A 21,780-nucleotide genomic window follows, 5' to 3' on the forward strand; every position below is an offset into this window, starting at 1 on the left:
AAGCTATAGGCCTTTCCTTACCATTTTCTTCTACGTGAAATGGCAATGCTCCCAGTCTTTGTTTGAATGCGTTTGCCGCGATGCCAATAGGCAGGTTGGGGAAGAAGCTTAACGTTGGTGGTTGACTAATGACAATTTCCATTCGTTGAAGCTTTTTTTGTGACTTTCGTCCCAAGACCATTTTTCTTTATTCACTATTTTGTACAACGGTAGCTAGGTTGTCGAAATTTTCAATAATAGCTGGCCATTTCCAAGAACGTGGCAAGCTCTTCTTTAGATTTTGGTTCGGGCATGCTGGTTATTACTTCGATTTTGTCATTATTCGAATGTATGTCTTCTGAGTCGATGTCATGGCCTAAGAATCTGATTCATTCATGAATTATCTTTTACAAAAGTTAGGCGTTAATTCGTTCTTACGAATTCTTTCATATAATTTTTTGATGTTCTCAATATGTTTTTCGTCGCTACTACCAGTAATAAGAAAATCGTCAATATAGAAAATGACATCTTTAAGGTCGCCGAATATCTGGTCCATAATTTGTTGGAAGATAGCTGAAGCTGTTTTCAAGCCGAACGGTAGCTTGATGAATCATGAGTTAATCCCTGGAGTCTTCATATATTGGAATCTGCAGAAAAGCTTGCTTAAAATCTATTTTAGTAAATTTCCTATCCTTAGTCAACTTTGCAGCAGATCGTTTATGCGCGGTATTGGGTATTTGATACCCTCTAGAGCATAGTTTATGGTGTCTTTGAAGTCCGCGCACAATCTCATGTTGCCATCTTTCTTGAAAACAGGTGTCAGCGGTCTTGTCCATATGACTTGAGGTACAGGCTCTATGATATTATGTTTTAGCCAGACGTCTAACTCATGAGTCATTGCGTCGATCCTGGCATATGGCACTCTCCTAGGGGGTATGATTCTAGGCACAGCGTCATGCTTCAGGTGAATCTTCACTTGCCTGATCATTTTGGGTTCGTTGGAGCGTGTTGACTTAAGGTCTTTTTTCATTGTCGAGATCGCCTTCTCTAGATCATCGTCTACGTTACCCACAATGAATGTTTTAAATATATTAATGAAGGCGTGGAACCATACAGTATTAACTAGGGGCACTTATCACTTTTTACCACTATGGCCTCCAGCGTTTGTATGTTTCCTTCAAACTTCATGTTAACATTGGCTAAACCTATGTCTCGATAACGCTGCCGTCGTACCCTGTTAGGCGTGTCGTAGCTATTCCTACAGCCTTAGCTGTGTGCCTCGATAATATCGCGTACCTGGTGCCGGGGTCCACTTGCATCAATTATATCTGGTGGCATTAACCCCCAGATTGTTCACATCTAGACTCTGAAAATTGTACTCTTTGACGTTGGTGTTTGAGACATCCCCATCATCGATTTATTCGATGTTCATAGTATTGTTAGTATTCGATTGAAAAGTACGATCCTTATAGTCATAAGATCTGTTATTGGTATGATTGTCATTGTTGTAATGGTTGAGCCAAGCGAATATTTAGGAAAACCATTGCTATTTTGAGGGATATATCTAAAATGACCGCGACGTGGGTAGTTGTTCGATTTTCGCCTCTATAGTAATCATCGCGTTGATCATGACTTTGACTATGGTCAAAACGACAGTCGTGGCGGTTGTCATAGTAGTTGTACCCGCGATTGTCGTATAGATCATCATGGCGGTTGTCGAAAGGGTTGCGGTTGTCATGATGATTATCATAGCGTTGATCGAAACAGTTGTCATGACGAATATCATAGCGTTCATCTCAATGTTTGTCTCATCAGTTGTCGTGGCGTCCGTTTAAACGTTTGTAGCGGCAGTTGTCATGTCGTCCTTCGAAACGGTTCTTAGTGGTTGTCATACATTAGCGAGGTTGCTTGTTAAAACATCAATTTTTACAAGTACGATGTGCATTAGAGTCCTATTTGGGTTTCCCGGTCTCTTAGCTACTCTTGGCTCTGCCCATGTAATTTATCTCCTCTTTTATTCTAGATGATTCAATTGAATGTATGGCTTCTACTTTCACCATGACCTTGATATCATTTGGCTTCCTGATATCTTCCTCCAGACCTAGATTATATATGTCTTCTTCTTCTATGGTCATAGAGCTCATAACCGCTCTCCTGATCTCTTTGGAAATCGTAGCCACTCTGACCTTCTCAATGTAACGTTGAATGCCACCAAATTTGTATTCTTTATTGAGTCTGGCTATGCGCGTAGCCCATGCTGTAATCTCCTCCTTGCCTTGCATGGCAGCATAGAATGCGGAAGTTTAGCATTCTCGGTCTTTGAAGGATGTTGAAGTTTGAATTAGCCAAGAAGAGCTATTGGGTCTTGTAGGTCTGCCTCCGTACAGATTGCACCAATGTTGTTAAACTCGTTGTCAGGTAAACTTTGAAGAAACAAAGCGACCTTTTCCTCGTTGGAAATCTTTTTTGTATCGAAGAAATTTAGCAATTTCCCTATATAGGCGCTGTCATCGCTACTAAATTTAGGAAAACCTAACTTGACCAATTCGGTCATATAGGTGGAATTATTCGTTGCATCCATCGTTAAGGAATTTTATTTCGATATGAGCATTATATTTGCTTCGGAGAAAATAAAATCGTGAAAGAATTTTGCTTGGCCACCATGTAATATATATGAGAATGTGGATGAGTAAATAAAATTTTTTTTACAATGTTTTATTCAAATTCAAAATCTTTTCTTCAAATCATAAACATTTGTTTAATCATGAATTACATTTTTACATTTTAAAATCATTCCCTTTTCTCCAATTCATCATCCTTTTATATATGATATTTATTTTATTTAATATGTTAATATAAAATAATGAAACAATCATTTTTACAATGTTAACAATTTTAAGTTGGTCGCTCGAAGTGTTAACTAAAAATCTATTAAGTTAATCTATAATATTAAAAAATATTACTTTACGGTAAATGTATCATTTCAACAGGCGCCTTGTTTCTAGGAAAAAATTCTAAAATATATAACTAAATTTATCAATATTATGCTGAATAATATTATATTTCAAAATTTGGGCCCGACCCGGCTCGAATTTATTTTTAAAATGGTCTATATATAACACCCACGAAAACTCTTTCGGTAAACAATATTAAATTCGTTCCTGTTATCACATCAACCCTCGGAAACCTTTCCTTTCTGAAAATGATAGTAGGAAAAATTATCCATCGCACAGGCGATCCTAAATAATATTTCAATATTCGCCAACATTGGTTTGCCGTTCAAATTTTTTATCAATTCACGACTCACTGTATTCTATCATCCATCATTTATTATTATATTTTTATATGGCAAGTGATTCTTAAGTGATAAATTTAGATAATTATGTTTAGTTGAAATATAAAAATTTCATTTAAACCAGATTCATTTTTATTTCCACGTCCTGATTAATTTATAACTAAATATTCGGAAAAGTACTAAATGTGTCAAATTCTGGGTCGCGAATTAAGGTTTTCTTAATTATTGTCTAAACCACATTGGTTTCTCTCTCTTAGGCCTTGGCCTAATCTTTAAAGTTTAAAATGATCTTCGCATTTCTTGTCAGTCACTTTATGGCCAAGATGATGAGTCATTTTTATCTTATATACTTTATATGTTTGTATGTTTAAAAGGTGGGTCCATCTAGATACAGAGCTCCCGAATTACTTTTCAAACCCGAACTATTAGGCGAAGAGTATCCAGGGATTCACGAACTTCTCATATATTCCATCCAGAAATCCGATTTAGATTTACGCAAATTGTTATACCAAAACATTGTTTTATCCGGGGGTTCTACACTTTTTAAAGGTGATTTACACTCACTAATATAAGTCACAGAAAACCATTTTTTTTGATATTTTAAATTGTATGTATTAAAAAAATTTAAATAATTTTTTTGGTTTTACACGTTTTAGTTTTTTGTTTTTAAATAATTATAAAAAATAGCTTTTGGTCTGAGCAAATTAGATATTTATTTGGTATTTACAGTAATCATTTATTATACAATTCTGACGATTGGATTCTATCGTTGTTAAATCACCTAACTTTGACCAACTTCTTAGCCAAGCTTTTAGCCTAAAAAATTGATTTAAACCTCTAAGTTGAGTTTCAACTTGAAGATTGAACTAATTTTTTAGGAAAAAATGACAAGGCCGTTTTGGAGTTCATAAAAGTTAGATTATTTAACAACATTAATTCTATCAACCATGAACAATTTGGGTTGTGTTTATGTAATAAATTATATAGTTTATGGGTATTATACAAATTATTTCGTATATTATAACTAGTGTTTTTAAAAACGGCTAACTCAATATTTTTGCCAGAAAAATATTATGAAAACCTAGAGATTTTGCTCATAGGTGGCACATAGTATTGAACATCTATTGGCGAAATCTCGACGCTTAGACAATATTTTCCTGGCTATAATGTTGAGTTAGCCGTTTTTAAAAATCGGCTCAAATCGAGCCGTTTAACAACACTAATTATAACCTTAAAATATTTAGGTTTTGGTGAAAGGTTGTTCAATGAAGTCAAATCCATGGCTCCTAAGGATGTTAAAATCAGGGTAATAGTATATTTTTTTTATTTACACTATACCATTTCTTAAGATTATTCAATAAACCGAAAAATGATCGTTTTATTAATTAAGTTTTTAATTTTTCCACAATATTAAAAAATAATGAAATTTTATAACCTAAACTAAACCTATATTTTAAGTCTTCATAAAACGGCCCTCTATGCTACCAATAAACCGATGACGTTAAGACCTTCCTTTAAGACTACCCCCTAATTTTAGCTGCGGTTTCTACTCCTTCCTTCTTCAACACTTGTGTTGTTAAAAGGCTCGATTTGCCAATTTTGATTTAACTTAATAGATGCCTAAGCCTTTCTACCTTCTATAAGTATACTCCCCAGACTTGCATTATATCTTTTGGTTTAATTTTAGGCGAGTTATTTTTAAAAATCTGGCCGTTTACCAACACTATTCGACACTATCCCTTCATTCTAAAAATATAAATTGGGATCGAAACCCACTGTATCCCTCCAAGTCATTTTCGTAAAAATTACAAAAGGTATTTTCCATACTTCCAACTTTTTTAAAACTTGATGAAATTTGGAAATATAAAAAGAGATTTGTAAAATTTATGAAACTGTATGAGTGATGTATATTAGTTCTTTTATGAATTTTAAAGACTGATAATCGCATGTCAGATGAAATGATAAGTGAAATAATGCATTATATAAAAAATTAATAAAATTGAGACAAACATATGGAGGCGCGCAGTACAAAATACTGACATTATTTTAGGAAACTACATATCCAATGATAAAGCACGCCCTAAAGAATTGAATCTTACTAGTAAATTTTGATCATTTTCACGAAAAGTTAATATATCTAAGTCATCAAGATTATTCTGCACCATTTGCGATTTTTTTAAAATTCTTTATAAATCTTATACATTAATTCTTATTAAAGTAATTTAAAAGATGCTTATTCATTTTTTTCTATATTATAATATAAAAATTCATCAATTGGAATATTTATTATTTTTGAGATATATCGATAACTTTAATTTTTTATATTAAAGTTATCGATATTAATAATATTAAAAATATATAGCATAACCGACTGTATTACATACTTTTTTATAAATATTTTTAATTTATATACTCTTTATTGTTCTTCTTTAATACATGAAAATACTTTGTTAAAAAAATCTTAAAAGGTATCGTAAATTTACTATGTGTACAACCTATTTTAATCCTATAGAAAAAATAAGCCTTTGACAGATTAAAATATATAATCTATCTGCTCATATTTTCCGAGAGGAAGTTATAATAACTAAGAATAGAAATCTTTATTCGAAAAAATTAATTTTTTTAAATTGAGGTAGGGTATCGCTCTATAATGACTATAATTGAAAAACCAAAACCCCCAAAACTAAAATACGCACTATCCCCCCCCCCCCTTCCGCCAAAATTAATGAACTAATTGTGTCATATCACCACTCACTGTTCTAGAGGGCCTCTATAAATTATATTTAGACACCCCAAATTAAATATTTTTAATTAGATTTTAAATATTATATAGATCTCAGCTCCTAAAGAACGCTTATACTCAACTTGGATAGGGTATGAAATTATTTAATTTGGAATAAAATTTAAACCGATAAATAATTAAAATAAAAAGTTTATACTTTTTTGGTCTTATCAAAAACTACAAACTTACTTTATGAATAGTTAAACTTGGAAGACAATTTTTATTGGAATAAAAAAGATATGTGAGAACTGTTTTCGTACTTTAATTAAAACTAAATTCCAGAAATTACTAAAATTGTTGATTAATAAAAACTATAATTGTTTATTCGTACTGAATATTTTATTCCTCTTATTACAAAATTTTTTGCCCCCATCCCTCCATTAAATTATACCTGTCAATGGCAGAAAGCCGAAATATAGTTCGAAGCTTTTATGGCTAGCCTGACCAACCTTGACTAATCAAATTCGAAAATAAAAAAACATAAATTGTTAAACATTGAACTACACTTCAATCAGAAGTTGGCTTAAGAGTAAAAGTTAGGATTGATTCTGGATATATGAAATTGTAATATTTGAGTGGAGTACTATATTATAAAAATATATATATTAAAATGAGAAGGTAAACTTTATAAAACAATTTTTATATAATTAAAAGGCCTGTTCTATAAGAAAAAAAGAAACAATATAGCCTTAAATCGATAGATTTAGGGATTTTGAGATAATGTTATGCGCTATTAAGAAACATAGTTATGCTTCAAATAAACAAAAGAATATATTATAGTTTAGCCATTCGGAAAAAGTGTGAGATTAATGTATGTAGTTTAGTGAGCGGTATATAAATGTTTTTAAAAAATAAAGTGGAAGACCCACGCATTTGATAGAAAGAGGAAAGGGATGTAAAATACTTGGGTAGAATTGAATGGAGTAAGATGCTATCAGATAGGCAATAACCAGCAATGAAAAAAAAGCAAAAAAATCCTTCAATTTCCGATTTCATGGGTTTACTTTTAAAGTTAAACAGTGGAAAAATTAATTAAAATACATTTGTTTTTTTTATCTTGTACAGGGGATCAATATTAGCATCATTAGACACATTCAAAAAAATATGGATAACCAAGCGAGAATATCTTGCAGAAGGGGAAAGAATATTGCACAAGAAAACATTTTAAAAAATGTATTGATGCTAGTTATACATTTTATGTAAATGTTAAATTTTCATTCGCTTAAATTTCTATATTAATGAATAATAATATATTTATTTGTATCAAAATAGTCTCCATACATATTTTATTACAATTTAACATGATGATATACTTGATCTTTTTATACCAATAAATATACTAAGTTTAAAAAGTTTTTATAGGGTTGGCTACATTAAAAAATACATTCGATATTTTAAACAACCCAAAAACGTTTTATAACCCATAAGAGAACGTTTAAAGTTATTTTTTAATATTAAATAAGTTTTTTTTAAGTGGTTGGAATATTTTTAAGAAAGTTGATATTCACAAAATGTAGTTCGAAACAATTAAAATACACAAAGACTCCGACTTGCGTTAGTTTGCATCCGGGATTCGCTTTAGATTTATAAAGTCTCAAGCCATTCTTTTTTAGCTTAATTAACACACTTTGCATATAACCTAATCCATTTTTACCGTAAAAATGAAATTCGGCTACTAATTGTTTAACCTTGTACCGTAAGAAATTGCTATCACTTAAAGCGTTTAAAGAAGGCCATTCCCAAGTCTCTATATCTATTTTGAGGTAATCTATGACCTGATCTGATTGATTTAAATGCTTCATAATACTTGGTAAAGTAAGATAAGCCTTTTTTTCGTCTTTAAAATCGTATTCATCAAAATCTTTTAATCCTAATGCGTGAAAATTTATTTTATTATCCCTCATGTGAGATTTAATCTTTATGGTTGGATCGAAAGCGTGTACTTCGCAATTAAACATACGTGATACGGAATCATCAAAAGACCAGTCGTTGCCTATTCTTTGATACAAAATATAATTAATAAATAGATTTTTATTTTTTTCCAAATATTTAAATTAGCATGTTTACCCAAATGAATATACGATGCATGGAGATTTTGGAATATAGCTTGGATCCATGCACATGAACCAACCTCCGTTACCTTTGTTACCTATTCTTTGAGCATTTTTGCAGTCATAATCCCAATTATTTGCGTAACTTGTGAAATGTACAAAATAAATAAATTACCGATCAAATAAGCATAATTTTCCCTAATTATTACATGTCAACTCAAACTATGAATAGACTATAAACTTAAAAATGGAAACGTCGCCTTGTCGGCATAAGGAGTAGCAGGTGCCTTCCCCTGGGATTTTTTTGATTTTTTTAAAAATAAAAATACGATATTTATTTTTAAAAAGTTGTTTCTTTCCAAATAAAGTTTGATAGAGGCGGAAATACTCGAAACAAAAATTCTAAAACTTTGCATTAAATTGGAATCATATAAAACACTTGATTATGCTTGTATCTGTCTTGAAGCACTATTGGCATAGAGGCCAGATATCTTCAGGCACTTTTATCGGGGGGGGGGGGGGTTATGGCACAAGATTGTCATTGAAATTGAAGGAGGGTATGTAGTTGAAAAATTGTCATAATAAATATAAGTTATAATGGATAAGAATTGATTTCCTTTGCTTTTCTTTTTTCCAAAGATTCCTTTTTTTGCTTAGGGCAATAGAAGGTAATATCGGCATTGGCTGGAGAAGGGGGGGGGTGTAGCAGTGCCTGGTCTCGAGCAGTTTCGCTAAACTTTTTATTTAAAAATTTAATTAGATGAGGGGGTTAGATTTAAGACTGGGCTATTTCTTCGTCAGTTAAAATCATCATATGAGATGCATTACATTTATTAATTTAAAAAACAGAGTTCATACAAATGTATCTTATAAGATCAGATATTTTTACACATCGCAATAGAGGTAAAATATGGTAAAAATAGTAAGTTTATTTTATTACTATCAAACTTACATTTTTTTTAGAAGAATTTATATAGGGCAATGTGTAAATTTTTTTAAAGTTATATTATTAATTTAAGTTTACCTTTTTGTCGTTTATTGTTGCATGTTCAATTCATACAAATTTTAATAATAGAGACGATTTACTAAAAACCAAATATTGATAAATTTTGGAAGATACAGCAAGCTGCCGACAAAACTAGTGCCCATGTATTGTTTACATTGTTGTTAGGATTTACTGGTCGTATTGCATTGCGACCCTTTTACAATTATCAAACCAACGGAATTAAATGTAAAAACACCTTGGTCAAGTCTCGAAAAATATTTTGGATTTCCATATTAGTGTTAAATGTCTACTCTGCCTTCCAAAAAAAAGTGTATTTCAGCATCTAAGTCATCACAGCCAATATAAAATAACATATCTAAGTTTATTTTCACATAACTTGTCTTAAATAATTGTATAGTTATATATACAAACAAGATTTTTTTTTGCTTAATATTATATAGAATTATTAATTAAACTAATGAGCCATTCTCAAAAATTGTAAAAAAAATGTTTTTTTAAATTTGGAACCCCCTGAAATTGTAAAGGTTAGTGACGACACTGGGCTATTCAGATGAAAAATATTTTAAGAGAAAGATTATTACAAATTTTGTTTGTAGAACAGCTTCTTCTTCTGGGTTAACTTATATATATAGTAAAAATAAATCAAAATAAAAATATTTCAATTAAATTTATTTTTCCCAAATTTCTATAGCTTTATGAGAGTTGAGAGAAATATCCTTTTTCATTAATGTTGTTTATAAAATGCGGAAGTTTTTTGTTTTTAACAATTATTCTTTTTTCAAAAAGAACTAAATTAAATTAGAAAATATATATTAATAAAATATTATAATTGCAAACTTATATTCACAAAAAAACAATTTTGAAAATTAAAATTTCCGTGATTTACGAGGAGTTTATACCCGCGCCCGGCAAAAAATTGGGAAGGCCCGTCACGCCTAATAATTTTAAATTTATGCATAATCATGTCATGACCAGGGTTTCCAGGTCAAAATTTTCAAATTGCGGAAGAAATTTGGTATTATGCGAGAGTAATATAAAATTTGCGGTAGAAATATAAAAATTGCTAAAAAAAATTTTTGCGGGCGCCTATCATTTTTTATTTAGTTTATATAAATACAAAGTCGGTAATTATTTTTCAAAATAAAATAAAATAACATCTTGATTTATTAAAATATATTAATTTATAAAAAAAAACCAACGATCTTTTTTAAATATAAATGAATGTAAACAAGAATTTTATAAAAAAAAACGATTTTAATTTTACAATTAAAAATATATTTTATGCGAATGTCTGGCAAAACGACCGCAATTGGAAATCTACAGTGTGTGTATATAACATTATAGGGATAGGCGCTTTATCACGTATCACGTTTAAATACATAATAAGGTATACTCCCAAAATAATAAATAATACAGATGAAACTACAGTAGCGGCAATTGTAATCACTTATCTTATAGTACAACATTCACAGAGATACTTATCATCACAATGTTGGTAGAATTCTTTTCCCATAATATTTAACGACTCTAATATAAATGAAAACTACAAAAATGAGCAAGGCTATCATCAATGTTTTAGGATCTAAATCCAGGAGGTCAATTCTTGACGATTTGAATAATGGGCATACATATGAAATTCTAACAGATGCTTCTAATAAGGGAAATATTAAAATACCTCCCTTGATCCTCCGCTATTTCATCAAAATTAAGTTCGTTTCAATGAAACTATTAAATTTTTTCCCCTCAAATAGCGAAAAATCCAAAGACGCTAACCATATAATGGTAAATATAGCAGATTCGAGATTATCATAAATTGCATGTCAGCTTTCTGATCTGATAATACCTCAGTGAATTTGGTAAAAACAGAGTGTATTTACAGATTGAGTCAGCACAATGTTGGTTGCGATATGTTCCTAATACCCGCCATCGGAATTTTAAAATTTTATAAACCTTTAAAAAAATATTTTTTAAATAAAGATTATAAAAGCTGTCCTAATATTTTGAAAATTTTTTTCAATAATGAATGGCAGAGGTATATTTAGGAATGATTTCACGTGTAGGAAATCTACTACATGCTGTTAATGTGTAGTTGCAATCAGAAGAATCTTAACAAAGATTCACAAAATTATGCTGCAGATGTGTTCATCTTTACAGTTAAAAATTGACAATAAATTTTATGGCGCCATTGCTAAAACTTAATTATATTTTATTTGAGATTTAAATAATAGAACTAAATGTTTACCGTCGTTATTGAGATATTTATAAAATTACTGGCATGACATATTATATATTTGTTTAATCATTAGTTCGGTCTCTAATGTTGTTAAAGCAATCCTATTTCTCTCCTTTTTCCAGGCATTCCTCATCAGGCTTCAATTGCGCTCGGATGAGGCATTAGAATGAGGTAAGGAGAAGACATACGCATATTTTTCCCAGGCATGGGGATTTATCGTTATTACGAAAAAATTCTTCCCATTTCTCCTCTGCTTTTAGACCATCTAACTTTAAGTATTTTGGCGAATCATAAAAAATATTCCTCAAACAAGAAATCAATGTCTTTCGGTATTTTTAATATATTTATTAATTATAAAAACCATCAATTGATGGTTTCTGTTCCAAGGTCATAATATTTATACATTTGTAAATAGAGTTATTAAAATCAAATTTTGATTGTAAATATTCTAAAATTGTCTTAATAAAAATATCTGCTTCATTTAAAAATGTATTAATTAGAGTATTATTTGAACATTTTAATATAATAATTTTGGCAATAGCGCCATAAAATTTATTATCAATTTTTAACTGTAGAGATGAACAGAGCTGTAGCATGATTTTATGAATCTTTTATATAAAGAATATTCTGATTGCAACTGAATATTAACTGCATGAAGTAGATTTCCTACACGTGAAACGAATCCCAAATATGCCTCTGCCATTTCATACTCGAAAATTTTTTTAAAAATTTTAGGACAGCTTTTAAAATCTTTATTTAAGAAAACTATTTTTATAAGGGTTTGTTTTTAAAATTCTATCGATAGCAGGTATTAATGACAACCACCTTATAGGTATATATCGCAACAACTCAGACCACTTCACCAACTCTTTTAATTCATTAACTCTTTTAGTTGATGACTAAATTCGTTAAAACATTTCATCACAATTATTTTGACATCCACCGATAATACATTTATTGCCTTCTTGCAATAATTATGTAGTATATGGCATATACAGCTAATTGGTATTAATTTATTATTGTGCTGCCTCAATTAGGTAACTTTGGTTTTTGCCAAAATTTACAGAGGCATCATCAGAGCAGAAAGCTGACATGTAAACCATTGATAACCCTGAATCAGCTATATTTACCATTATGTGGTTAGCTACATCGTTAGATTTTTCACTATCCGAGGAAAAAATTTTAACAGTTTTATGGAAATGTTCTTATTCTTCTTGAAATAGCGAAGGATCAAGGGAAATGTTTTAATATTTCCCTTATTAGATGCATCTATTAAAATTGAATATGGATGCCCATCTTTCAAATCGTCTAGAATTGACCTCAAGGATTCAGGTACTAAAACACTTGTGATAGCCTTGCCCATTTTTGTTCTGCCACAAGTAAGGTTTGCACTTATATTGGAGTCGTTAAATATCATGAGAAAAAGATTCGACCCACAATGTGATGATATAGCTCTGTGAATGTCGAACTACATGATAGATGTATACGATTTCCGCAAATGTAGTTGCATCTGTATTATTTATTATTTGAGAATATTTTTGTATTGCATCGATGTTGATATACTCCCCTGTACTGACTTATATGAATGAAATGATGTTGATTTATTATTGGATAAAAATAAAACAGGATAGAAAGAAAGTTTTTCGAATAAATATTTAAAATTATTTTAAAAATATAAAAATCATCAATTAATGTCTCTCAAAATTATTATTTATATATTAAAAATGTTAAAATACTAAAAAAAAATTGCGGGAGAAATTAAAAAATTGCGGTAGTTTTGCGGGAGATTTCTAATTGCGGTAGTTATGCGGGAGAGAGATGTCTGCGTGTAAACAAAAAATTGCAGGAGTCCCCCGCTGATGGGGGGAGACATGGCAACCCTGGTAATGAATAACATTTTGCGTTACGATTCTCAAGCAATACAATAAGAAATAAACGCGTTACTCGTTACCTTTTAAAACAAAAAAAGACTGACGTTCCTTTTCCTTAGGAAATGTAACGTGCTTAGTAGCGACGTTACTTTTATCAAAGTTAATTTACAGCACTGCAAATAATACATACAAATTTAATCCTAGCGCAATTAATATGTTCATTATATTATCTTGGATATAATAAAACATATATTTTTTACTCTTGAAAGAATCTGAAAAATTTCATTGTTGATACAGAAGCACGCACATTTTTCACAACCAACATGTTGACAGCAATGCTGTTGTTGCTTTTACCGGAATTCTATTAGAATAAAATTATTGTGTAACTATTTTGAAAAGACTATGATTTTTTTGGCTAAATTAAATCTGCTTCTTTTTAATTAAAAATGGTTAATTATATATATATCCGATATTAAGCTCGGGTTTTGGATAAGGTTTCTACAAAACGAAATGAGGAAAAATAAACATATCTTATTTAAAGAAATTTGTTGAAAAACCTATAATTAAAGAAGCTGGACAAAATATCAATTCTGAATCTCCTTTTTTTTGACAGTGAATCCGTTTATAAATTTAGAAGAGGATTTATTGTCAATAAATTTTAAAATGAATGAGAAAAACAAAAAATCTTTAATAAATTTATTGAATAAAATCCTTATTTATTAAATATAGTATATAACACAACCCCAATTTCAGCCATTGTAAACACGTTTTTAACTCAAAAATTCCGTTTTAATTGCTAACCTCTCTTCCATATCAGGCACAATTTTTGTAAATTGATTATTAAACATTAATAGCAATAGAAATACTTTTAAAATCCCATAATTTATTATGTTTTCATATTTTTAAATATTAAATACAACGGATAACTTGATTTTATTTAACATTTATTTTAATTTAAAAAAAAAAATATTTATATGTTAGCGCCAATGTGTTTTCCGGCAACGTGTTATTTTTTCAACTTTAAATCATTTTTTGAGCGCTTTTTAAATTTAAAAATCTGATTTTACAGAAATGCATTCTATCATGTTTGGAATACCTACCCTATGAATTTCAGACAGTTTTTCTATGAACTTTTGAACTTAATTTAATTTATATTCGATTTTTCATATATTTTTTATATAAATTGTAAATGACGGGCAGGTATTCCAAACATGATGGAATACATTTCCGGTAAAATCAGATTTTTATAAACGCACTCAAAAAATGATTAAAAGTTGTTAAAATAACATATTGCCAGAAAAACAAATTAAACACTAACATATATTTGAGTAAACGCGTTGCCGAATTTAAATGCTCTCCTTTTTTGTAAATGAACGTTAAACGCGAATACAGTCGATTTTAGAACGGAATGCGAAGGTGGTATTACAAATATTACCTATTTCATATTCTAAGTAGTGTATTCACGAATCCCAGTTAAAAAAAGACGAAAGTAGTTATTTTATGATTCTTAAGCTTAGGTAAATTGGGGTTAAAGGTCGCTCTGAGCTGCGAAAAATTTTCGCACGGCTCTACACTTGTAATGGCGCGAGGCCTCCCATCCTTGAATAGAATTAATGTAAAAAATGAATCTATATATCGTGCCTATAAATTACGGGCGTTATTTACACCAATCCTATATACTTTGACACTTTATAAATGTAAGGCCAGATTCTATATTCTATAAAACCATTATTTTGACAACTATTTATTATATTTTATAAATCAACTTACTTATAGGGTTTATTTCCAAAATCCTAAATGATGGGTGTGGGGGGGGGCTAAGGTATTTTATACCGATACTGCTGATACTTACCTATCGTCGCTTGATTATTGGAGTGCCTCCATTGACATTTTTGAAGAAATTTAGGTAGACTTATAAATGGATAGTGTTATGTTTAATTTGAATAAATATATTAGGTTTTGACAGAGTTATATCGATTTACTTTGCTTAATTTACATGATTTAAATACTCTTTATGTTACTCTACTTTATTTAATAATCCAATTAATATTATATGCTAGAAGTGAATAAATGATGCTAGAAACAATGATTTATTAGGAGGAATAATTTATGTATCTCAATTTTAGCATTCAAATTTTATTTTTTCAGAGATCTGTACCCGGCCCTAAATCAGGCCCTTTATTAATTTTTTTTAATATACCCGGGCCGAGCCAAAAAAATCTAAAAAAAAAAATCTGGGCAGGGCCACAAACGGTAACTCTGCAGGTCTCTGTATTATATATTCATTTCCGAAATCTTTTAATTAAATTGCCAATAATGTTATATAAATATGCTTTTATAATGTTAAAAATATATTATTCATCTTTAATAATTAATTGAAGATTAAAAAAATATAAAATTTTAAAAAAGTCATCTGGAGCAATATGACAAATTATTTGGTTATTAATTAATTATCTTTGTTTCAAATGCATTTTGAGAGTTTCGAAAGACAATAAAAAAAATTAATAATAATAAAAATTAATTCTAATGCAGTATCCCAAACTTTCTTTGAATTTGGTCAGTAGGTTTAGCAAGAATAATTATTTTGAAACTTAAAAGTCGAATATCTCCATTTGAACAAAAACACAACTGGAGACATCCAATAATCGAGCGACACTGTATAAATGTTAATAATTGCCCGAACCACCATAATTATAAAGTTTAAGTATTCTTTTTATTTGATCGAGTTAAAGTTATAAATGTTACCAAAAATCTTAAATTTTTTTTACTATTGCGATTTTAAGTAAATTGTTGATCCATCTTTATATTTTAGACGAGATCTTAAATGATTTTTATATATCTGGAACAAAGTAGCTTTTTTTATAATGAAAATTTTTAAATATATTTGAATATTAATTGCTCATGCTTCTATTTGTAAAGATGTATATTTTTGATGATTTTATTTAAAGAATTGATGAAATAATAGTATAATATATAATTTTTACAATACTATAAAGTCATTCCCAAACAAAACGTTTCTTCGGAGGTTTTGGGGTATGTTTCTGCTAAAAAAAATTTATTTTCGAACCAAGGATAATAATATGTCGAATTAATTTTTTTAAATATAATATAATATTTTTAAAAAAACATAACTGTGCCTCAGACACTATTAAAACGTTAATAAAAAACAAAAAAATGCTTTGAAAAAAGCGTTCTGCTTGGAAATGGCCTAAGGTTTACCATACCCTAAAAATTACAAAAAATGCTTTGTAAATTATATAAAGCATATCGGTATAATTTATTATGTGAACTTACCAATACTGGAAATAATTTCATGCATTTTTTTTTAGTCATTTCAATGGACTCTTCAGTTATCTAACAATATATAATTGAAAAATATTAAAATTATGAAAATATCAAAAAAATAAGAAAATAAGAAAATCTAAAAAATTGTAAGAAGTTAAGATATTAGAAAGGCGATAGCAAATAAAGGAAGAACATTTAATACGATATTTAGAAAATGATATGAAATTAAAAGACATTTTGAAATTATATAATTAAAAAATAGAAAAAGAATGATCAAAAAAAATATTGAGAAAGGTAACAAAGAAAATAATATAAAATAATTTAAAAATATATATTATAATAATTATGGTAGACAAAAAAGTTTAAAAAAATAATAAGAAAATTGAAAGATAAAATAAATTGAAATGGTAGTAATAATTAAAAGTAATATGGAAATAGATTAAAAATAACGAAAAAGAAATTACATCAGGAGATTTAAGATAAATAACAAAATTAAAAAATAAAATTAGCGAAAAGAATTCTCCAAATTATTTTAAAAATAATTCGATTTAATCTTAATATTCTCATGTGGGACTTTTCCTTTTTTCGATTTGACCTTTTCCTTTTTTTCGAATGACCTTTTCTCTTTTTGATTGACCCTATTCCTTTTTCGATCGGACCTTTTCCTTATTTGATGGATATTTTCGATAGGACCTTTTTTTTAGACTTTGTTTAGTCTAATTTTTATTAGCCTTTTTCCTTTTTTGACCGAACTTTTTCCTTTAGATCGCTCCTTTTCCTTTCTGAATGGAAAATTCTGTAAAGGGTATGTTATAATTTATAAATTATACAAAATATTTTACATCAGATTGGAAGGGATATATTCCATTCTTATTTTTCAACAGATATTGGTTTCTTTGTATTTCGTATTCATCTGGAATTTTATCCATTTGACGAATAGAATTTTCTTCAGCATTTTTATGAGATATAAGGGCCTGATATTGAACGTATAAAGGTACGATTTTTATGATTGTCACATATGCCAAAAATAATAGTATCGATAATTTTAGGCTCCAATATATATAATGATTCATGCTTGATACCGATTTATAAAACTTTAAAATAAGAAAAACTATTATAATATTAATATCATTAAAATAAAATTTTTAAATGTCATTTTGAAATATAAAAAAATAATAATTGCGTGTCAATATACTATAATTTATGCAAATAAGTCGACATGGTATATAATTCGATAAGATACATATAAAAACATTATTTTAGGAGTTAATACTCTTTTTTATCTTGGTAAAATTATACTAACAATAACTTAATATTTTAGCTGAAACTATAATATAATCAAAAATTTTATTCGAGTGCGCTCAAAAAAGCAATTATATTTGAGCGTTCCTTATGTGCATGCCTAAATCAAGAGAATATATTTTTTTTACCGCGCTTTATGACGAGAGGAGAATTAGCGACGCCATTGTCTTAAATTTAGAATAATCTTTTATTATAAATTTTTAATAAGCAAATAATATTTATTGTATTGATGAAATTATTTTAAATTTAAATTGTTATTTGGTTAGACTTTGATAATTTTAAATATATTTTTATATATTTCACTATTAAATTATGTCATAAATTTAGATAGCGTATTTGACATTTAGAGCCCAGCACATAATTTTTAAAAAAATAGGAGTTGGCTTTTGAATATATTTTTTAAGTGTTCGGGTAGACCAACTTAGACCTAATTTAAATGGGCGTACTACTTGTGTAAAAAAATTAAAAATTTCTAGAATTCCTATAACAGGTTCGAAGTCCTGATTTCCCAGGTAACACATATAAAAATTCCCCATAAAACTAGGGAACTGATTGTTATATTTAGATTTAACTGTTCGGCTACGGTTCAGGTGCTTATGAATTTTACAGTTACGATTTAAAAAGATTAATTAAGGTTTTAAAATGATTTAATTTTTAATAACATGGCTTTAAGCTGATTATAATTAAAAAAATTTAAAAAATGTGGAGCGTAATTTATAAAAACTATTACCCTTATAAAAATTATTTAAAAAAACACTTCAGACAAAATTAAAATATATCAATTATCAAAAAAACATGGTCATCAATTTCAGAAAATGGTTGTGCACATACATTGCAATTAGTGATGCAAAATCGATCTCTTTGAGCCGATTTTTTATAACTGCGAACTCAATATTTTATCCAAAATATCTAAGCTTTGAGATTTCTCTAATAGATATCCAAACCTTTGTGTCATGTATGAGCATAATCTTCAAGCTTGAGTAATATTTTTCTTGATAAAATACTGAATTAGCCGTTTTTAAAAATCTGCTCAAATGGATAGAATTTGCATAATTGCAATAAACATAGACTTATTACGGGATTACAGGTGTTTCATTAAAAACAAATACCATCAAGGGGTTAATAAATAAGTTTGAGCTGCTTATAAATACATATTCCTCATTTATGTAATAAACGAAAAATGGTTTAATTGAACATTTTTTCAAAATTATTCTCACAAAACTTTTTAATATTTTTATAAAATGTTTAATATAATATTTTATCCAATGATACCAATAATAGTTTTAATAATTAAAACATTCCCACAAATTTATCATCAAAATTTTATAATTTTTAAGTATCTAATTATTCTTTATTCATTTCAGCATTTTCCCAATCTACCATAAGTGCTAATTCTACATAATTGACCCAACACACTGCTAAGTCCAAACCCAAAAAGAAAATAGAATTGTTGGAATAAAGATAAAATCGACCCAGCAACAAAATTGTTACCCCTCCCTGAAATGGGGAAAAGAAAATAAAGGATATTACCAACCATAATTGTCCATCGATTAGGTAAACAAATTACGATATCATAAAATTAAATACACCAGAAGGTTAAAATTTTATCCGAATATAGTTTTTATTAGTTTACATCTATAGACAAAAAATCTTTTGAAATAATTAATTATTAAAAATTAATTTTTATGAAATTTTCAAAAGATTTTTACATGACAGAATTTTAATTTTTATTAAAATATAGAATCATTTATATGTAAATTAAATTTTATAGTAAAGTTTAAACATTCTTCTATAATTCTGGAAAGTTCTATGAGAATTTATCAGCTGCAGAGGTATCATTTGCACGGCCCGGCCTGGATTTTTTTCCATTTTTTTCGGCCTGGCCCGCGTTTTTTTTAAAAAAATTTTCAGGCCGCCCCGGATTTTTTTAAAAATAAACTATATATTTTTGATTTTTATAGCTAATATTTCAAATATTTGGTTTTAAATATACGACCCGGTCCGGTTAATTTTTTTAAAAAAAATTTTCAGGCCAACCCAGGTATATTTAAAACAAATTGAAATACGGACCGGCCCGTGTACCCAGGCCGGGCTTAAGACCGGGTCTGCAGGTCTCTAGTATTTAATATGTCTAGATATTATTTCAATTATGATTAATTAAATTTAGAGTAGTGGGGCTAGCTAAACCATACAGTTAATCCGTTTGAATGATTTTTTTTAGTAATTATTATATTACATTATTCAATATTGTACGAAAATACAAATCCAACAAAATTAATAAGGGTCAATTATTTAATATTAATAATTATTTAGTAGTCTATTAAAATTTGATGAATTAATATTATAATGTAATTAGGCTATTAAAGTATATGAAAATTGTATTTCAAGAATCACTAGCCAACTTACAGGGAAATTTATCAACATTATCTGTCTTATTTTTAAGATATTAATCACAATAATTTTATGTAATATTTAAACAATATAATCAATTTTTAGCAATATTTAATAATAGAGAATATGTAAATATTTTTATTAAATGCTATTTTTAAAATTTCTTATATTTTAGATTGATTAAAATCAAGGATCGGTTCAGGTTCGGATAAAAATAACGGTTCAAGGTTCAGGTCGGTTCGAAAAATTAATATATTGATTCAGTTTGAACCTCTAAAACCCGGTTTGAACACTTTTGTATTCAAACCTACATTCGAATTATATACAGAGAAGAATATTTTTATTTATCATAATTAAAATAAAAAACACATACATAAAACCTTCATTTTTATTAATTGCACAATATTTAATATAAAAATATAACAAATAAATATCAATGATTAATTTTAATATGAACAAGTACTTAAAATTTTTTTATTAAGCCACACAATTAAAAAATCGTCTAGCTCAAACAATATCTATAAGGAGATTATATAAATCTAATTGTTGAAAAACATCTTTCCACACTAACTTGGGTAGCCGGCACTACTAGTATGTTATCAGATTTGTATGTCATTTATAATATTATATGTAAATAATTTATATATTGGATTAAATTTTTCTCTAAACATTTGTTAAATTTGGATATATATATATAATTATTTTATTTATACTAAGGTGGAATATAGCATAAATTGTAATTTATTACATTCATTCGTTGTATTTTATAAAATGATTTTTTATTAATATATTAAATAATTAACTCTTAATTTTAAAAAAAATATATATAGATATTTTATTAGACCATAGAAAAAGATTGTAATTTTATATTATTTTTAATAAAATTAAATTTCCATTTATACACAATTCCCTGTAACATGGTGGCAGCGGAGGAATACTTTTAAAATTTCTTTTAATTTTTTTCTTTAATAAATATAAATTAGATTATGGACACTGGAATTGTTAAGCCAAATGGAAATAAATATGATCAAACTAGATGAATCAATTGTGGGCATTGGAGTTGTTATAAATGGAAACGATTATGATCAAACTAAATTAAAGATGATTCTAAAAGATTATATTCATTGAATTCTAATTATCATATCAGATTGGATATATAAAGCAAAAAAATATTTATAAAACAAAGATATTGTAAAAAATAAAAAATTGATAAAGTTATTAGATCAATAAAAAATATAATAAATATATTATTTTCACTTTCACATAAATATTATATAAAAAAAGTAAATTAATTAAAAATTTTTGATGTCCAAGACCATTATCTTATCTTTTCCGGAATATAGTGGCGATATATATGCTTTCTTATATTGCTAAGGCTGAGAATTTTTTTAAAGATAGTAAGCACAACAGTAGATGTGAGGTTATGCTATTAACTATTAATTTACCTGATAACATCTTTTGCTTAGTTAGGGCCATATCAACAGATGAGGAGTTTCAATCTTTCGACGCTTTATGAAAAGTCTCAAGCTTTTATTTAATATTAAACAGGAAATTATCATTATAATGACTAAAAAACATGAAATTT

The 21,780-nt window shown here is 28.1% G+C and overlaps 2 protein-coding genes across 4 annotated transcripts in view; one reads left to right on the forward strand and one right to left on the reverse strand.

Annotated features, from left to right (window-relative positions):
• LOC135927347 (alpha-centractin-like) overlaps positions 1-7,364 on the forward strand; it is a 28,770-nt gene extending 21,406 nt beyond the window's left edge. The window contains exons 9-12 of one of the 3 annotated variants that reach the window (XM_065463314.1): positions 3,649-3,823; positions 4,519-4,580; positions 6,108-6,148; positions 7,122-7,358. In XM_065463314.1, coding sequence (XP_065319386.1) covers positions 3,649-3,823; positions 4,519-4,580; positions 6,108-6,148; positions 7,122-7,224 — 381 coding nt within the window. In that variant the 3' untranslated portion in view covers positions 7,225-7,358. Of the gene's footprint in view, positions 1-3,648; positions 3,824-4,518; positions 4,581-6,107; positions 6,149-6,460; positions 6,639-7,121 lie in introns of those variants that run through there. The other 2 variants (XM_065463316.1, XM_065463315.1) reach the window with 2 other exon arrangements.
• A 161-nt stretch (positions 7,365-7,525) lies between these two features.
• LOC135926811 (probable methyltransferase-like protein 24) lies at positions 7,526-16,561 on the reverse strand. The gene is made up of 4 exons (XM_065462742.1): positions 16,512-16,561; positions 13,478-13,578; positions 8,124-8,252; positions 7,526-8,054 (listed from the first exon to the last, which is right to left on the reverse strand). The coding sequence occupies exons 1-4, from the start codon at positions 16,548-16,550 to the stop codon at positions 7,526-7,528; spliced, it is 798 nt and encodes a 265-aa protein (XP_065318814.1). The 5' UTR covers positions 16,551-16,561.
• Positions 16,562-21,780: the final 5,219 nt, after the last annotated feature.

This window comes from Gordionus sp. m RMFG-2023, chromosome 3, assembly GCF_954871325.1.
Source record: "Gordionus sp. m RMFG-2023 chromosome 3, tfGorSpeb1-WG-v2, whole genome shotgun sequence".
In the NCBI taxonomy this organism is placed as follows: Eukaryota; Metazoa; Nematomorpha; class Gordioida; order Chordodea; family Parachordodidae; genus Gordionus; species Gordionus sp. m RMFG-2023.